Genomic DNA, 16,692 nt, shown 5'->3' on the forward strand with positions numbered 1-16,692 from the left:
GTTACTGTCAGCCAGGTGGCAGTCATGATGTAATCGTGTGAAAACTTCCATTGACAGCTTCTGGTAAGAGCAAGAAAACTCCAGCATTAAATGTATTAAATGAGATATCCTATGGCTTGAAAGCAGACAGGAAAGAGGCATGAGAGAAAGTGATCTGGTATTTCTTCAGACTTAAAGTTAGGGGTTGTAGATGGAAACAATTCATCCCATGTAAGCTGTGACTCTGAAAATACTAAACATTCAACTCTTATTCAGAAACCTGGGACTGAGAACTGCTCAAAACCTTGGAACTGATGTGGCAGTATTTTATTTTCTGGAAAGCTCTCTGACTTATTTTGGTGACCACGATCAAACCTGTGTTCAATTTACATTTCCAGGGATGAACTTGTGCATCTCTTTTTTGAGGAAACTCAAAATTTGAATGCACTGTGCCCTTTTTTTCAACTTCGAGTAGTATATAATGTCTATAAATCTTTAATTATTTTCTTTCAGAATGGGTAAAGGATGAAGAAGAGGAAGATGTTTTATTCTACACCTTCCAGAGGAACCTTCGCTGTCATGATGTGTATCGAGCAACTTTTGGTGATAACAAACGTAATGAACGTTTTTACACAGAAAAGGACCCAAGGTACTAGAACAATGAAATTAAATTTTTTCCTCCAGGGTTTATCTCCAGTTGCCTAAAGTGCAGTTCTTGATTGACATAAGATGTTGATTTCAGCTGGAACCAGGTGTAATAGGGAAGATAAGCATAATCGTTCTTTTATTAGTTGTTTGGATTCAAAATTGGAATATGGATCTATTCAAACTCCAGAGTGAACACAAATATACCAGTACACTGCATATGCTAAGTTGCTTACATTGTCTTGGGACTGTGACATATGAGGAGAGTTGTTAAGTCTTTAATTGGGTTGTCATACTGCGTTTCTAGATCTCTTATAAACCATAGAATATGGTTCTATAAACTAGAATGCCATGGTGTCAATTGCACAGAATTCACTACATTTCATATAGATGATCTTTCATTTTAATTCTATTGCTTTGAGCCACGATGTCCACTGGTGTTTAAATTTTACTCTCTCCAGTATTTTGATAATTGCTTCTTAAAACTAATTCTCTTTGGGGCACCTGAGTGGCTTAGTCGGTTAAGTGTCTGACTTTGGCTCAGGTCATGATCTTACAGTTCGTGAGTTCGAGCCCCGTGTCAGGCTCTGTGCTGACAGCTCAGAGCCTGGAGCCTGCTTTGGCTTCTGTGTCTCCCTCTCTCTCTCTCTGCCCCTCGCACTCTGTCTCTGTCTCTCTCAAAAACAAACAAACGTGCATGCATGCATGCATGCATACATACATACCTACATAAAACTGTAAAAGTAATGCTCTTTATTCCTTGTAATCCAGGACTCATGTCTTATACTCAGCAAGCGTGAGAGGAAATGACAGTAAGTTTATCTGGCAAAATCCCATTATTCTTACCCAGATACACTTTTCCAAATGACTTACTAGAAACAGATTTTTGCTTGAAACCAGGTCCTGTCACCTTATATGTCAATTAACGGTACAGTTTGGACAGTGTCTGAACAGAAAAAAAAAAAAAAAGGTTTTTTTTTTTTTAATTTTTTTTTTTCAACGTTTATTTATTTTTGGGAGAGAGAGAGACAGAGCATGAACGGGGGAGGGGCAGAGAGAGAGGGAGACACAGAATCGGAAACAGGCTCCAGGCTCTGAGCCATCAGCCCAGAGCCTGACGCGGGGCTCGAACTCACGGACCGCGAGATCGTGACCTGGCTGAAGTCGGACGCTTAACCGACTGCGCCACCCAGGCGCCCCAAAAAAAAAAAAAAGATTTAACACCAAATCTATGTCAGTGAAATTGATACTCAAAACAAGAAAATTAACCCATCATTTCATGAAATGTCAAAACTGACAGGGATGTAATGAAAATCTTGTACAGTCCCCAGTTTATATTGAGAATTTGAGATCTGAAGAAGTTCCATTTTTCCAGCCCATAGAACTAACATTGTTGGCCTCGTGATGCTGCCCTTGATTTTTTTTTTTTCTGATGATGATTGTTTTGATGAGAAATTACTAGAACTATTCATATGATTCCACTATTATTTTCTTTTTTTATATAATACTATTGTCAAATTGGTTTCCATACAACACCCAGTGCTCATCCCAACAGGTGCCCTCCTTAATGCCCATCACCTCTTCCCCTCTCCCCCACCCCCCATCAACCCTCACTTTGTTCTCAGTATCCAAGAGTCTCTTATGGTTTGCCTCCCTCCCTCTCTCTAACTTTTTTCCCCTCTTCCCTCCCCCCATGGTCTTCTGTTAAGTTTCTCAAGATCCACATAAATGAGTGAAAGCATATGCTATCTTTCTCTGACTGACTTATTTCACTTAGCATAATACCTTCCAGTTCCATCCACATTGCTGCAAATAACCAGATTTCATTCTTTCTCATTGCCAAATAGTATTCCATTGTGTATATAAACCACATCTTCTTTATCTATTTGTCAGTGGATGGACAGTTAGGCTCTTTCCATAATTTGACTATTGTTGAAAGTGCTGCTATAAACATTGGGGTACATGTGCTCCTATGCATTAGCACTACTGTATCCCTTGGGTAAATTCCTAGCAGTGCTGTTGCTGAGACATAGGGTAGATCTATTTTTTTTATTTTTTGAGGAACCTCCACAGTTTTCCAGAGCAGCTGCACCAGCTTGCATTCCCACCAACCATGCAAGAGGATTCCTGTTTCTCCACATCCTCCAGCATCTGTAGTTTCCTGGTTTGTTCATTTTAGCCACCTTGACCGGCATGAGGTGGTATCTCAGTGAGGTTTTGATTTGTATTTCCCTGATGAGTGATGTTGAGCATCTTTTCATGTGTCTGTGGCTATCTGGATGTCTTCTTTGAAAAAGTGTCTATTCATGTCTTCTGCCCATGTCTTCACTGGCTTATTTGTTTTTCAGGTGTGGAGTTTGGTGAGTTCTTCATAGGTTTTGGATACTAGCCCTTTATCCAATATGTCATTTGCAAGTATCTTTTCCCATTCTGTCGGTTGCCTTTTAGTTTTGTTGATTGTTTCCTTTGCAGTACAGAAGCTTTTTATCTTGATGAGGTCCCAGTAGTTCATTTCTCCTTTTAATTCCCTTGCCTTTGGAGATGTGTCGAGTAAGAAACTGCTGCAGCTGAGGTCAAAGAGGTTTTTTTCCTGCTTTCTCTTCTAGGGTTTTGATAGTTTTCTGTCTCATATTCAGGTCCTTTATCCATTTTGAGTTTATTTTTGTGTATGCTGTAAGAAAATGGTCTAGTTTCATTCTTCTGTCCAGTTTTCCCAGCACCATTTGTTAAAGAGACTGTCTTTTTTCCATTGGATACTCTTCCCTGCTTTGTCAAAGATTAGTTGGCCATACATCTGTGGATCCAATTCTGGGTTCTCTATTCTATTCCACTGATCTGTGTGTCTGTTTTAGTGCCAGTACCATACTGTCTTGATGATTACAGCTTTGTAGTAGAGGCTAAGGTCTGGGATTGGGATGCCTCCCACTATGGTTTTCTTCTTCAGTATTACTTTAGCTATTTGGGGTCTTTTGTGATACCATACAAATTTTAGAATTGTTCATTCTAGCTTTGAGAAGAATGCTGGTGCAATTTTAATTAGGATTGCATTGAATGTGTAGATTGCTTTGGGTACTATTGACATTTTAACAATATTCTTTCAATCCATGAGCATGGAACGTTTTTCCATTTCTTTGTATCTCCTTTAGTTTTTTTCATCTCCTTTAGTTTTCTTCATAAGCTTTCTATAGTTTTCAGCATATAGATCTTTTACATCTTTGGTTAGCTTTATTCCTAGGTATCTTATACTTCTTGGTGCAGTTGTGAATGGGATCAGTTTCTTTATTTGTCTTTATGTTGCTTCATTATTGGTGTATAAAAATGCAGCCAATTTCTATACATTGATTTTGTACTCTGACTTTGCTGAATTCATGTATCAGTTCTAGCAGACTTCTGGTGGAGTCTGTCAGGTTTTCCATGTAGAGTATCATGTAGTCTGCGAAAAATGAAAGTTTGACTTCTTTGCCAATTTTGATGCTTTTAATCTCATTTTGTTGTCTGATTGCTGATGGTAGGACTTCCAACACCATGTTAAGCAACAGTGGTGAGAGTGGACATCCCTGTCGTGTTCCTGATCTCAGGGGGAAAGCTCTCAGTTTTTCCCCATGGAGGATGATATTAGCTGTGGGCTTTTCATAAATGGCTTTTGTGATGTTTAAGTATGTTCCTTCTATCCCAACTTTCTTGAGGGTTTTTATTAAGAAAGGATGCTGTATTTTGTCAGATGCTTTTTCTGCATCTATTGACAGGATCCTATGGTTCTTTTATTAATGTGATGTATCACGTTGATTGATTTGCGAATATTGAACCAGCCCTGCATCCCAGGAATGAATCCCACTTGATCATCGTGAAGAATTCTTTTTATATGCTGTTGAATTCGATTTGCTACTATCTTGTTGAGAATTTTTGCATCCATATTCATCAGGGATATTGGCCTGTAGTTCTCTTTTTTTTGCTGGGTCTCTGTCTGGTTTGGGAATCAAAGTAATGCTGGCTTCATAGAATGAGTCTGGAAGTTTTCCTTCTATTTCTGTTTTTTGGAACAGCTTGAGAAGGATAGGTATTAACCGCTTTAAATGTCTGGTAGAACTCCCCAGGGAAGCCATCTGGTCCAGGACTCTTATTTGTTGGGAGATTTTTGATAACTGATTCAATTTCTTCACTAGTTGTGGGTCTGTTGAAATTTTCCATTTCCCCGTTTGAGTTTTGGTAGTGTGTGGGTGTTTAGGAATTTGTCCATTTCTTCCAGGTTGTCCAGTTTGTTGGCATAACATTTTTCATAGTATTCCCTGATAATTGCTTGTATTTCTGAGGGATTGGTTGTAATAAATCCATTTTCATTTGTGATTTTATCTATTTGGGTCCTCTCTCTTTTCTTTTTGAGAAGCATGGCTAGAGGTTTGTCAATTTTGTTTATTTTTTCAAAAAACCAACTCTTGGTTGCATTGATCTGTTTTTTTGGATTCTATATTATTTCTGCTCTGATCTTTATTATTTCTCATCTTCTTCTGGGTTTGGGGTGTCTGCTGTTCTGCTTCTAGTTCCTTTAGGTATGCTGTTAGATTTTATATTTGGGATTTTTCTTGTCTCTTGAGATAGGCCTGGATTACAATGTATTTTCCTCTTAGAACTGCCTATGCTGCATCCCAAAGGGTTTGGATTGTTGTATTTTCATTTTCATTTGTTTCCATATATTTTTTAATTTCTTCTCTAATTGCCTGGTTGACCCATTAATTCTTCAGTGGGATGTTCCTTAACCTCCATAATTTTGGAGGTTTTCCAGACTTTTCCTATGGTTGATTTCAAGTTTCATAGCATTGTGATCTGAAAGTGTGCATGGTATGATCTCAGTTCTTTTATATTTATTGAGGGCTATTTTGTGATACAGTATGTGATCTATCTTGGAGAATGTCCCATGTGCACTCAAGAAGAAAGTATATTCTGCTGCTTTGGGATGTACAGTTCTAAATCTATCTGTCAAGTCCATCTGGTCCAATATATCGTTCAGGGCCATTGTTTCTTTATTGATTCTGTGTCTAGAGCATCTGTCCATTGCTGTAAGTGGAGTATTAAAATCCTCTGCAGTTACCACATTCTTATCAATAAGATTGCTTATGCTTGTGATTAATTGTTTTATATATTTGGGTGCTTCCGAATTCAGTGCATACACATTCATAATTGTTAGCTCTTCCTGATGGAGAGACCCTGTAATTATTATATAATGCCCTTCTTCATCTCTTGTTACAGCCTTTAATTTAAAGTCTAGTTTGTCTGATAGAAGTATTCTATTTTCTTGTTATTTTTTTTTGTTTGATTTTTTTTTTTTAATTTTTTTTTTCAACGCTTTTATTTATTTTTGGGACAGAGAGAGACAGAGCATGAACGGGGGAGGGGCAGAGAGAGAGGGAGACACAGAATCGGAAACAGGCTCCAGGCTCTGAGCTATCAGCCCAGAGCCCGACGCGGGGCTCGAACTCACGGACCGCAAGATCGTGACCTGGCTGAAGTCGGACGCTTAACCGACTGCGCCACCCAGGCGCCCCTTGTTTGTTTGATTTTTAGTTTAGTTAGAAAGAGAGCACGAGTGGGAGAAGAGGCCAAGAAAGGAAGAGGGAGAATCCCAAGCAGGCTCTGCACTATCAGTACAGGTCTCACATGGGGCTTGATCTCATGAATCGTGAGATCATGACCTGAGCTGACATCAAGAGATGTTTAACCGACAGAGCCACCCAAGTGCCCCTGTGATTTTATATGTCATTTGTTAAGGCTGTCTTTTGGGGAGATGACAGTTTAAGGTAGTAATGTATTATATCAATAACTTGTGATTACAAACTGTTTGCCATCTTGTGAATAAAGCTCAAATTAACACAGTGAGCTATACCCTGGAATGAGATACTCACTTGCCATATATCGTTATCATCCTAATTTCTAAGATTAAGTGGAAACTTATTTGGCTTGTAGCATGCTTTTCTGCCCCATAAGGAACTAACCAATTATGGTTAAGCCTAATTTGACATTCAGAACCCTGATCTACAATACAAACTAGTTTGTAGATTCTTGATACTTTATAATGCCCAAATCCAGAAGGGAAGACCAAAAGGGAAAAGCAGAATACCTGAAGAGAAATGAAGTAAAGGTCTTCAAAGAACTTCTAAAACACAGAGCTGCCGTTTACTATGTTTGCTCTGATCCTCAGGTTTCAGTTTTCTGTTCTCATAAGTAAAGTTCACCAAAGCCTGTATTTACCTGCCCCTCTTGGCCCAGTTTTGGGGACCTGATTTTTTTTTCCTTAATTTTTTTAAATGTCTATTTATTTTTGAGAGGGAGACAGAGACAGAGCATGAGCGGGGAGGGGCAGAGAGAGAGGGTGACACAGAATCTAGAGCAGGCTCCAGGCTCTGAGCTGTCAGCACAGAGCCTGATGCAGGGCTCCCAACTCACAAACTGTGAGAATATGACCTGAGCCAAAGTCGGATGCCCAACGAAGCCACCCAGGTGCCCCATGGGTACCTAAATTTTAAAGATGTGCTGTTATAAATGTGCCTAAAAAGAACCCTTACCAACCAGGTTCTTCATCTGCTTTGTTTGCAGTGCTTTGGTAAATTTGGTTGTTCAAAGGTAGTTTTCGATTTCGATGGTAGAGAGCCTCTGAAAGTCATGTTCAAGGAAAATGCCTCTCTACTATTCTTAAAGATCGATAGTTTTGAATATTTATTCTTCCATTTTATTTTATTTTTTTTTAATGTTTGTTTATTTTTGAGAGAGAGCACGCAAGGACAGGAGGGTCAGAAAGGGAGGGAAACACAGAATCCGAAACAGGCTCCAGGCTCTGAGCTGTCAGCACAGAGCCCAATGCAAGGCTCGAACTCACAAACCGTAGGATCGTGACCTGAGCCAAAGTCAGATGCTTAACCAACAGAGACACCCAGACATCCCTAATTCTTCCATTTTCAAATACTTCCGGAACCATTTAATTCACAAATTCTGGGAAGAACAGAATTATATAGATTCTAAAGGAAAAGATCTGAACCAAATTAAGAGACCTGCTTTTCAAGTCACTGAAAAACAGCACCTCCCTCACAACCACCAAAAACACAACTGGTACAAATGCTATTCACTTATACAACGTACAGTGTGGTTCTGTCACTAGCAGCCAGAACAGGGCTAAATTAGAAAAGCCTGGGAGGTTACTGAAACAGGCCTTGTCATTGAAGACCAGGGGTTCAAACCCCAAAGAACTCAGGGAGGCCGTCTCGGGGTAACTTGATTATATTAAGCTGCACCAAACACTTGACATCTTAGAAATTTCAAGTAAAGGGAATTTTAGAGGTATACCTTTAACTTCATCTAGAAAGTAGCCTTTTGAAAATAAAGACAGTTAATGATTTACCTGAAATCATACAGTTCATTAAAAAAAACAAAAAAAAAAAAAAACAGACGCCTGCATCTTCTAGCACTTGACACTGCTCTTCCTTCACAATAGAACCTAAATTCTTGTGGGACAAATGGAATTAGCCTGGAATGGCCCCTTTTCCTCTATGTGGCAGATGGTTCTAGTTTTATTTTTTCCCACAGATTGTTTGATCTTGGATAAGCCATTTCTTGTTCAGTTTCAGTATCCTTGGTAATACTTAGGTAATGCTTTAGGATTTGGATAATGACATTGACATATTGATTCCAAAAGTCTTTCTGGGTTTAGTTTGTGTTTCTGTGTTTCTTTCATACTTTGGAGTATACCTATCTTTATATATATTTACGCAAATTAAAAATCAATGCAGATCATTTCAAACCCCTCACTTACATATCCAGTAATACTGCAGAATGAGAAGTTGGAGTTTGCTACCCATGCAAGGGTAATGGTTGCAACCATTGTAATTAATAATAAGAAAAAAAAGACACGTTTGATTATTAAAACTGAAATTTATTTTGTGCATTACACCATGGTTCCTACATGTAAACTCTATAAAGACAACCTAGAATTGCTAGATAATGAACAAAGACCGAATCATTTCCACCTTTGCATCTTTACTGATAAGTAGGGTACCAGGCCTGTATCATTGCCATTCATCTATGCCTATTAGTTAAATGGTACACTTAGGTCAGTTTCTGTCTTTCAAGCTAAAACCCTAAACCAGTGATGGCTGTGAGTACCTTTTAACCATTGAATTCTTAGCAGGATATAGCAGAATTTAAAGTATGTGTTGCTTTGTGGTAAGTATAGCATAACATATAAACTTGTCAAATCACTTTGTTATATACCTGAAACTGACGTAGCATTGTGTGTCACCTGTGCTCAGAAAAAAAGTATATTGCTGCTGAATTATAAATTAAAACTAATGTAAAAATGTATTACTCCGCTGGGTGAAAAAAGTGAATATATAGTATGATGTCAACTTATTTTTCAAAGTAAGCATGATTATTTTCCTAATCAGAGGTAAAGGATATATTAAGTTTAAAAGATATATATTAATTGGGGGCCCCTGTGTGGCTCAGTCAGTTGAGCATCTGACTCTTGATTTCAGGTCAGGTCATGATCCCACAGTCATGGGATCAAGCCACATATCAGGCACTGCACTGAGCGTGGAGCCTGCTTGAGACTCTCTCTCTTTCTCCCTCTGCCCCTCTGCCCCTCTGCCCCTCTGCCCCTCTCCCGGATTTGCACACACTCTTTCTAAAATAACAATTAAAAATTTTGTAATAAATATCAATTGAATGGGAAAACAGATTGCCCTTAGTTCTTTACATCCCTTGTCTTCTCTCTCTTTCTGAATTGAAAGTTATTTGGTATCATTCTAGAGTTTTTTTTGTCAATGCACACATGCATTTTTTTTTTAAGATTTACTTTTTTCAGCTTTACTAAAATATAATTGACATATATATATATAACATGTTAAGTTTAAGATGTATGTGGTGATTTGGTACATATACCTGTTACAAAATGAATAACAAAAGAAGTTTAGTTAATATCTCAATCACCTCACAAATTACCACTTTTTTGTGTGTATGGTGGTAACATTTAAAATATACTGTCGAGGCAATTTTCAAGTATGTTAATACTGTATTGTTAACTATAGTCATCATGCTGGGCACCCGATCCTCAAAGCTTGTTCATCTTATATAACTGAAAGTATGTACCCTTTTTCCATTATGTCCCCATTTCACCCAGCTCTCATCCCCTGACAACCACCATTCTACTACTCTGTTTCTGTAAATTTGGCTTTTATAGATTCCACATGTAAATGATATCATACAGTATTAGTCTTTTTCCATCTGACTTATTAGCAGAATGCCCTCAAGTTGCATCCTCGTTTTTACAAACGGCAGGATTTCCCTTTTTTTGTGGCTGAACAATACTCCAGTGTGTGTGTGTATTCTTTATTTATTCATCAGTGGACATGTATGTTGTTTCTGTATCTTGGCTGTTGTTCATACTACAATGAACTTGGGAGTGCAGATGTCCCTTTGTGATCCAGATCCCACTTCCTATAGATATGTGCTCAGAAGTAGAATCGTTGAATCATATGGTAGTTCCTCTTTTAATTTTTTGAGGACCCTACATTTTTTTGTCCATAATAGCTATTATTAGTTTATATTCCCACCAACAGTACACAAGGGTTTCCTTTTCTCTATATCCTAACATTTGTTACCACTTGTCTTTTTGATAATAGCCATTCTAACAGATGTGAAGTGATACAATGGTTTTTATTTGCCTTTGCCTTAGGATTAGTGACGTTGAGCATCTTTTTATGTATCTGTTGACCATTTGTATGTCTTAGGAAAAATGTCTGTTCAGGTCTTCTGTCCATTTTTAAATCGGATTTTTTGTTTGTTTGTTTGTTTGTTTGTTTTGCTTTTGAGTTGTAGGAGTTCCTTATATATTTTGGCTGTTAACCCATCATCAAATAAATGGTTTGGGAATACTTTATCCCACTCCATTGATTGCCTTTTCTTTTTGTTGATTGTCTCTTTTGCTATGTAGAAGCTTTTTAGGTTGATATAGTCCCACTTATTTATCTATTTATACTTCTGGTGTCATAAAAAATAATTGCCAAGACCTATGTCAGGGAGCTTTTTCCTTATGTTTTCTTCTAGGAATTTATGGTTTCAGGTCTTATGTTTAGGTCTTTTAATCCATTTCAGGTTAATTTTTGTGAGTAGAGTAATATTGGAGTCCAATTTCATTAGCATAGCAATTTCAATAGCATGTGATTATCCAATTTTCCCAGCACAATTTATTGAAGAGATTTTCCTTTCCCTTTTGAGTATTCTTGGTTCCCTTATCAAATATCAGTTGGACATATACTCAGTGGTTTGTTTCTGTGCTCTCAGTTCTGTTTCTGTGATCTGCATGTCGGTTGTTTTTTTTTTTTTAATGTTTATTTTTGAGAGAGAGACAGAGCGCGAGCAGGGGAGGGCAGAGAGAGAAGCAGGGAGACACAGAATCTGAAGCAGGCTTCAGGCTCTGAGCTGTCAGCACAGAGCCTGATGCGGGGCTGGAACTCACCTCGAGATCATTACCTGAGCCGAAGTCCGACGCTTAACCAACTAAGTCACCCAGGCGCCCCCATGCATGTCTATTTTTATGCCAGTACCATACTGTTCTGATTATTATAGCTTTGTAATACAGTTTGAGATCAAAAAGTGATGCATTTTGCTTTGTTCTTCTTTTTCAGGCTACTCTAGATATTTTGTGGCTCTATACAAATTTTGGAATTGTTTTTCTGTTAAAAAATGACATTAGAATTTTGATAAGGATTGCATTCATTGTATAGATGGCTTTGGGTAGTGTGGACATCTTAATGATAGTCATTCCTCCAAATCATGAATATAGCATATCTTTCCATTTATAGTGTTGTCTTTATTTTCTTTCATCAAAGTCTTAAGTTTTTAATGTACACATCTCTTTCCCTCCTTGATTAAATATATTCCTAAGTACTGTGTTTAGTTTTGATGCTGTTTTAAATGGGATTGTTTTGTGTGTTTTTCAGATATTTCATTGTTAGTATATCAAAACAACTGATTTCCATATCTTGATTTTACATCTTGCAACTTTACTGAATTCATTGATTAATTCTAACAGTGTTTTGGTGGAATATTTAATGTTTCCTATATATAAAATCAAGACTGACAGTACTATGTTGATTAGGAGTAGTAAGAGTGGTCATCCACTGATCTTAGAGGAAAACCTTCCAGCTTTTCACCACTGAATGTGATGTTAGCTGTGGACTTGTCATATATGGCCTTTATAATGTTGAGTAACATTCATTTCATATCCAATTGTTGAGAGTCTGTATCATGAATGGATGTTGAACTTTGTCAAATGCTTTTTATAAAGATGATCATGTGATTTTTAGCTTTCATTCGATTAATGTATCACATTTATTGATTTGCATATGTTGAACCATTTTTATATCTCGGATTAATCCTACTTGATAATGATGAATAATCTTTTTAATGTGCCTGCTGAATTAAGTTTGCTAGCATTTTGTTGAGTATTTTTGTATCATATTCACTGTGGATATTGGATAGTTTTCTTGTAGTGTCCTTATCTGGCTTTTGTATTGGGTACTACCAGCCTAATAAAATGAGTTTAGAAGTGCTCCCTTCTCTTCAGTTTTTTTGGAAGAATTTGAAAGGATTGGTGCAAATTCTTCAAATATTTGGTAGATTTTACCAGTGAGTCCATCTCGTCCTGGGCTTTTTTCTTTGCTGAGAAATTGTTGATTACTGATTGGTAATCAACTCTACCTTACTCTATTGGTCTGTTCAGATATTCTATTTCTTCATGATTCAGTCTTGGTAGGTTGTATGTTTCTAGGAATTTACTCATTTCTCCTAGATTATTTAATTTGCTGGCATATAATTTTCATAGTAACTTTATACTTTTTTGTGTGTCTACAGTATCAGATGTAATGCATCCTTTTTCCTTCCCGATTTTGAATCCTCTTTTTTTTTTCTTAATTTCACTAAAAGTTTGTCAGTTTTATCTTTTCAAAAAGCAGCTCTTAGTTTTGTTGATCTTTTCTATTGTTTTTCTGGTCTCCTTAATTTATTTTTCTCTGATCTTTATTATTTCCTTCCTTCTTCTAACATTAGGCTTATTTTTTCTTTTTCTAATTTTTTAAGGTGTAATGTACGTTATTTGAGATAGTTCTTTTTTTCCTCTTTTTTTAAGTTTATTATTTGAGAGAGAGTGCGTGGGTGCACATGTTGGTGGGAGAAGGGCAGAAAGAAAAGGAGGTAAAGAATCCCAAGCACACACTGTCAGCACAGAGTCCAACTCAGGGCTCAAACTCAAACTGAGATCATGACCTGAGCCAAAATCAAGAGTCAGATGCTTAACTGAGCCACCCAGGAGCCCCTTTTTATTTTTTTACGTAGGCTATGCACCCATCGTGGGGCTTGAATTCATGACCCTGAGATTAAGAGTTGCATGCTCTACCGACTAATCCAGCCAGGCACCCCTATTTGAGATACTTTTAATGTAAACACGTATCCCATAAACTTCCCTCGTAGAAGTACTTTTATGTATCCCTTAAGTTTTAGTATGTTCTATTTCTACTTTAATTTTTTCAAGATATTTTTGATTTTGATTTTTTTGACCCATTGCTTATTTAGCGGTATATTGTTTATTTCCATATATTTGTGAATTTTCCAGTTTTCTCTTAATAGTTACTATTTTGATTGGAAAAAATACTTGGTATGATTTCAGTCTTCTCAAATTTGCTAATACTTGTCTTATGACTTAACCTATGATCTACCTACACAAGAATGTTCCTTGTGCACTTGAGAAGAATGTATTCAGCTGCTGCTGAATGGAATGGTCTACATATGTCTGTTTCATCCATTTTGTCTAAAGTATACATAGAGTCCACACCCAATTTTTTTTGATTTTCTGCCTGAATAATCTCTCCATTGCTGAAAGTGAGGTATTAACATCCCGTACTATTATTGTGGTGGTGTTGTCTGTTTTTCCCTTCGAATCTGTTGGTATTTGCTTAATATATTTAGGTGCTCTGATGTTGAGTGCATGCAGGCATACCTTGTTTTATTGCACTTCGCAGACTGCATTTTTTTAACATATTGAAGCAGGTCTATTGGCACCATTTTTCAACAGCACTTGCTCACTTCATGTCTTTGTCACATTTTGGTAATTATCACACCATTTCCAACTTTTTCATTGTTATTTGTTTATGGTGATCTGTGATCAGTGATTACAACTCCCTGAAAGTTAAGATAATGGTTAGCATTTTTTAGCAATAAAGTATTTTTTATTAAGGTGTATACATTGTGTTTTTAGACATAATGCTGTAACACACTTAACAGTTTACAATATAGTGTAAACATAACTTTTATCTGCACTGGAAAACCAAAAAATTCATTTGACTCACTTTTATCAGTGGTTCTGGAACCTACCCATATCTCCAAGGTATGTCTGTATATAGTTACAACTGTTATATCTTCTTAATTAACTGACCCATTTATCATTATATAATGGCTGCCTTTATCTGTTACAACTTTTGAGTTAAAGTGTATTTTCTTTGATATTAGTATAGCTACTCCTGTGCTCGATTGGTTTCCACTTACATGAAATTTCTTTTTATATCCCCTCATCTTGAGCCTGTATGTGTCCTTGAAGCTGAAGTGAATCTCATAGGCAGTATATAGTTGGGTCTTCCTTTCTATCCATTCAGCCACTCTGTGCCATTTCATTGGAGAGTTTAATCCATTTACATTTAGAGTAATTATTCATAGGTGAGTACTTATTAATGCCATCTTATTGATGTTTTCTGGTTACTTTGTGGCTCCCGTGTTCCTTTCTCTCTCACTATCTTCCTTTGTGAATTTATGATTTTCCATAGTGTTCTGGTTTGAGTCCCTTCTCTTTTCTTTTGTATATCTGTTGTACATTTTTGCTCTGTGGTTACCATGACTTGTCTTCTCTTTCTAAGAAACTTGTTTCTGTAGAACCAGTTGTATTCTGACTTTCCGTAACCAAATATCTGCCAAGTAGTTGACCAAGTAATTTATCTTTTGATTACCTGTGTCATCATCAAACAAAAATAAATAGATAAAAGTAAAATACTGAAAATAGCAAAGATAGTGTTGAAAATAGCAAACTAGAGTAAGGAATTTGTCCTAAAACCATGTATTAAAACACATTAAGCTACAATAGTTAATACAACCCGATAGACAAATAATAGAGATCAGAAGAGATAACTCAAAAATTTATATATATAAAAAATTATGGAAAAGGCATCACAGACCAATGAAAAACAGGTATAATTTTTTAATACTGTAGAAAAATAATTTTCATCACTTCATACATCAGCATACATTCCTAAAAGATTTAAAGAATCAATTGATAAAAATAAAACTATCCAGAAAACCTAGATGCCAGTGGTAAGTACTTCATTCGACTTGGTTGAAATATTTCCAAAACAGGGGCACCTGGGTGGCTCAGTTGGTTAAGCTTCCAACTTCAGTTCAGGTCATGATCTCATGGTTGTGGGTTCAAGCCCCACATCTGGCTTTGTGCTGACATCTCAGAGCCTGGAGCCTGCTTCAAATTCTGTGTCTCCCTCTCTCTCTGCCCCTCCCCTGCTTGTGCTCTGTCTCTCCCTCTCAAAAATAAACATTAAAAAAAAAAAGATTAAAAAAAGATACTGCTTATCATTAAATTCATATTTCCATTCCTAAGAAATGGGTAAGTATTTATCATAGGGAAATAATTGTAAAGGTGAGGAAGGGGGAACTGTCTTCATGAATACGTTCCCTATTATATTCTTTATTACAATGAAACATTAAAATCTTAAGTTTTAAGAATTATAATAATTCAACCTAATAGAATATTAGGTAGCCATTAAAAATAATGATCACGGGGCACCTGGGTGGTTCATTCAGCTAAGTGTTCAATTCTTAATTTTGGTTTTTTCAACTCTTGATTTCCAGTCTTCATGGTTTGTGAGATCGAGCTCCACGAAAGGCTCTGTGCTGACAGCATGGAGTCTGGGATTCTCTCCTTCTGTCTGCCCCTCCCCTACTCGTGTGCACATACTCTCTCTCAAAATAAAGAAACATTTTTTAAAATGACCATAAAAGATTGTAATTAATGTGGGGGGAATACTGATATTATGTGAAGTCACAAATGCAGAATCCAAAATTGCATCTGTGTTTTATAGAAGTCCTGGAGCTGAAAAGTACAACATAGGAAATATAGTCAATAATATTGTAATAATGTTGTATGGTGACAGATGATGACTGCATTTGCTGTGATGAACATTAAGTAATGGGTAGAGTTCTCTGATCACTATATTGTGTATCTGAACTAGTATAACATTATATATCAACTGTACTTCAGTAATTTAAAGTTTTTTAAATTTTTTTTAATGTTTATTTTTGAGAGAGCATGTGCGCACACTTGAGCGGGGAAGGTGCATGGAGAAAGGGAGGCAGGATCAGAAGTGGGCTCTGCAGATAGTGGAGAGCCTGATGTGGGGCCCAAACTCACAAACCATGAGATTATGACCTGAGCCAAAGTCAGACGTTTTTTAATTTAAAAATGAAACACAAGGGTGTCTGCATGGCTCAGTCAATTAAGCATCCAACTCTTGATTTCAGCTCAGTCTCATGGTTTGTGAGACTGAGCCCCCTATTAGGCTCTGCACTGATAGCTCAGAGCCTGCTTAGAATTCTCACCCTTCTCTTTGTCTCTGCCACTCCTCCACTGGTGTGCACATTCTCTCAAAATAAATAAACATTTAAAAAAAATAGTAAAACAAACAAAAAACACATATTGAGGTGCCTGGGTGGTTCAGTCGGTTAAGCATCTGACTGTTGGTTTCTGCTCAGGTCATGATCTCACGGTCATGAGATCGAGCCCCACATTGGGCTCCATGTGAAGCCTGCTTGGGATTCTGTCTCTCCCCCTCTCTGCCCCTCCACCAGTCGTGCACATGCTCTCTCTCTTTCTCACAAAATAAATATTTAAATAAACTTTAAAAAAATGAAACACATGCATGAAATACAAATAAAGGAGAAGGAAAAATAGAAAAAATTAAAACAGTTAAC

General features: G+C 36.9%; 1 protein-coding gene across 4 annotated transcripts in view; it reads left to right on the top strand.

Moving 5' to 3' along the window:
• Positions 1-16,692, top strand: part of PREPL (prolyl endopeptidase like) — a 60,467-nt gene that overhangs the window by 18,970 nt on the left and 24,805 nt on the right. For all 4 annotated transcript variants that reach the window (XM_025932108.2, XM_086701196.1, XM_086701197.1 and 1 more), the window contains one exon: positions 493-628. In XM_025932108.2, the coding sequence (XP_025787893.1) occupies positions 493-628 (136 nt within the window). The remainder of the gene's footprint in view (positions 1-492; positions 629-16,692) is intronic.

The sequence above is a fragment of the Puma concolor genome, chromosome A3 (assembly GCF_028749965.1).
Source record: "Puma concolor isolate L17-30 chromosome A3, mPumCon1.1.hap2, whole genome shotgun sequence".
In the NCBI taxonomy this organism is placed as follows: Eukaryota; Metazoa; Chordata; class Mammalia; order Carnivora; family Felidae; genus Puma; species Puma concolor.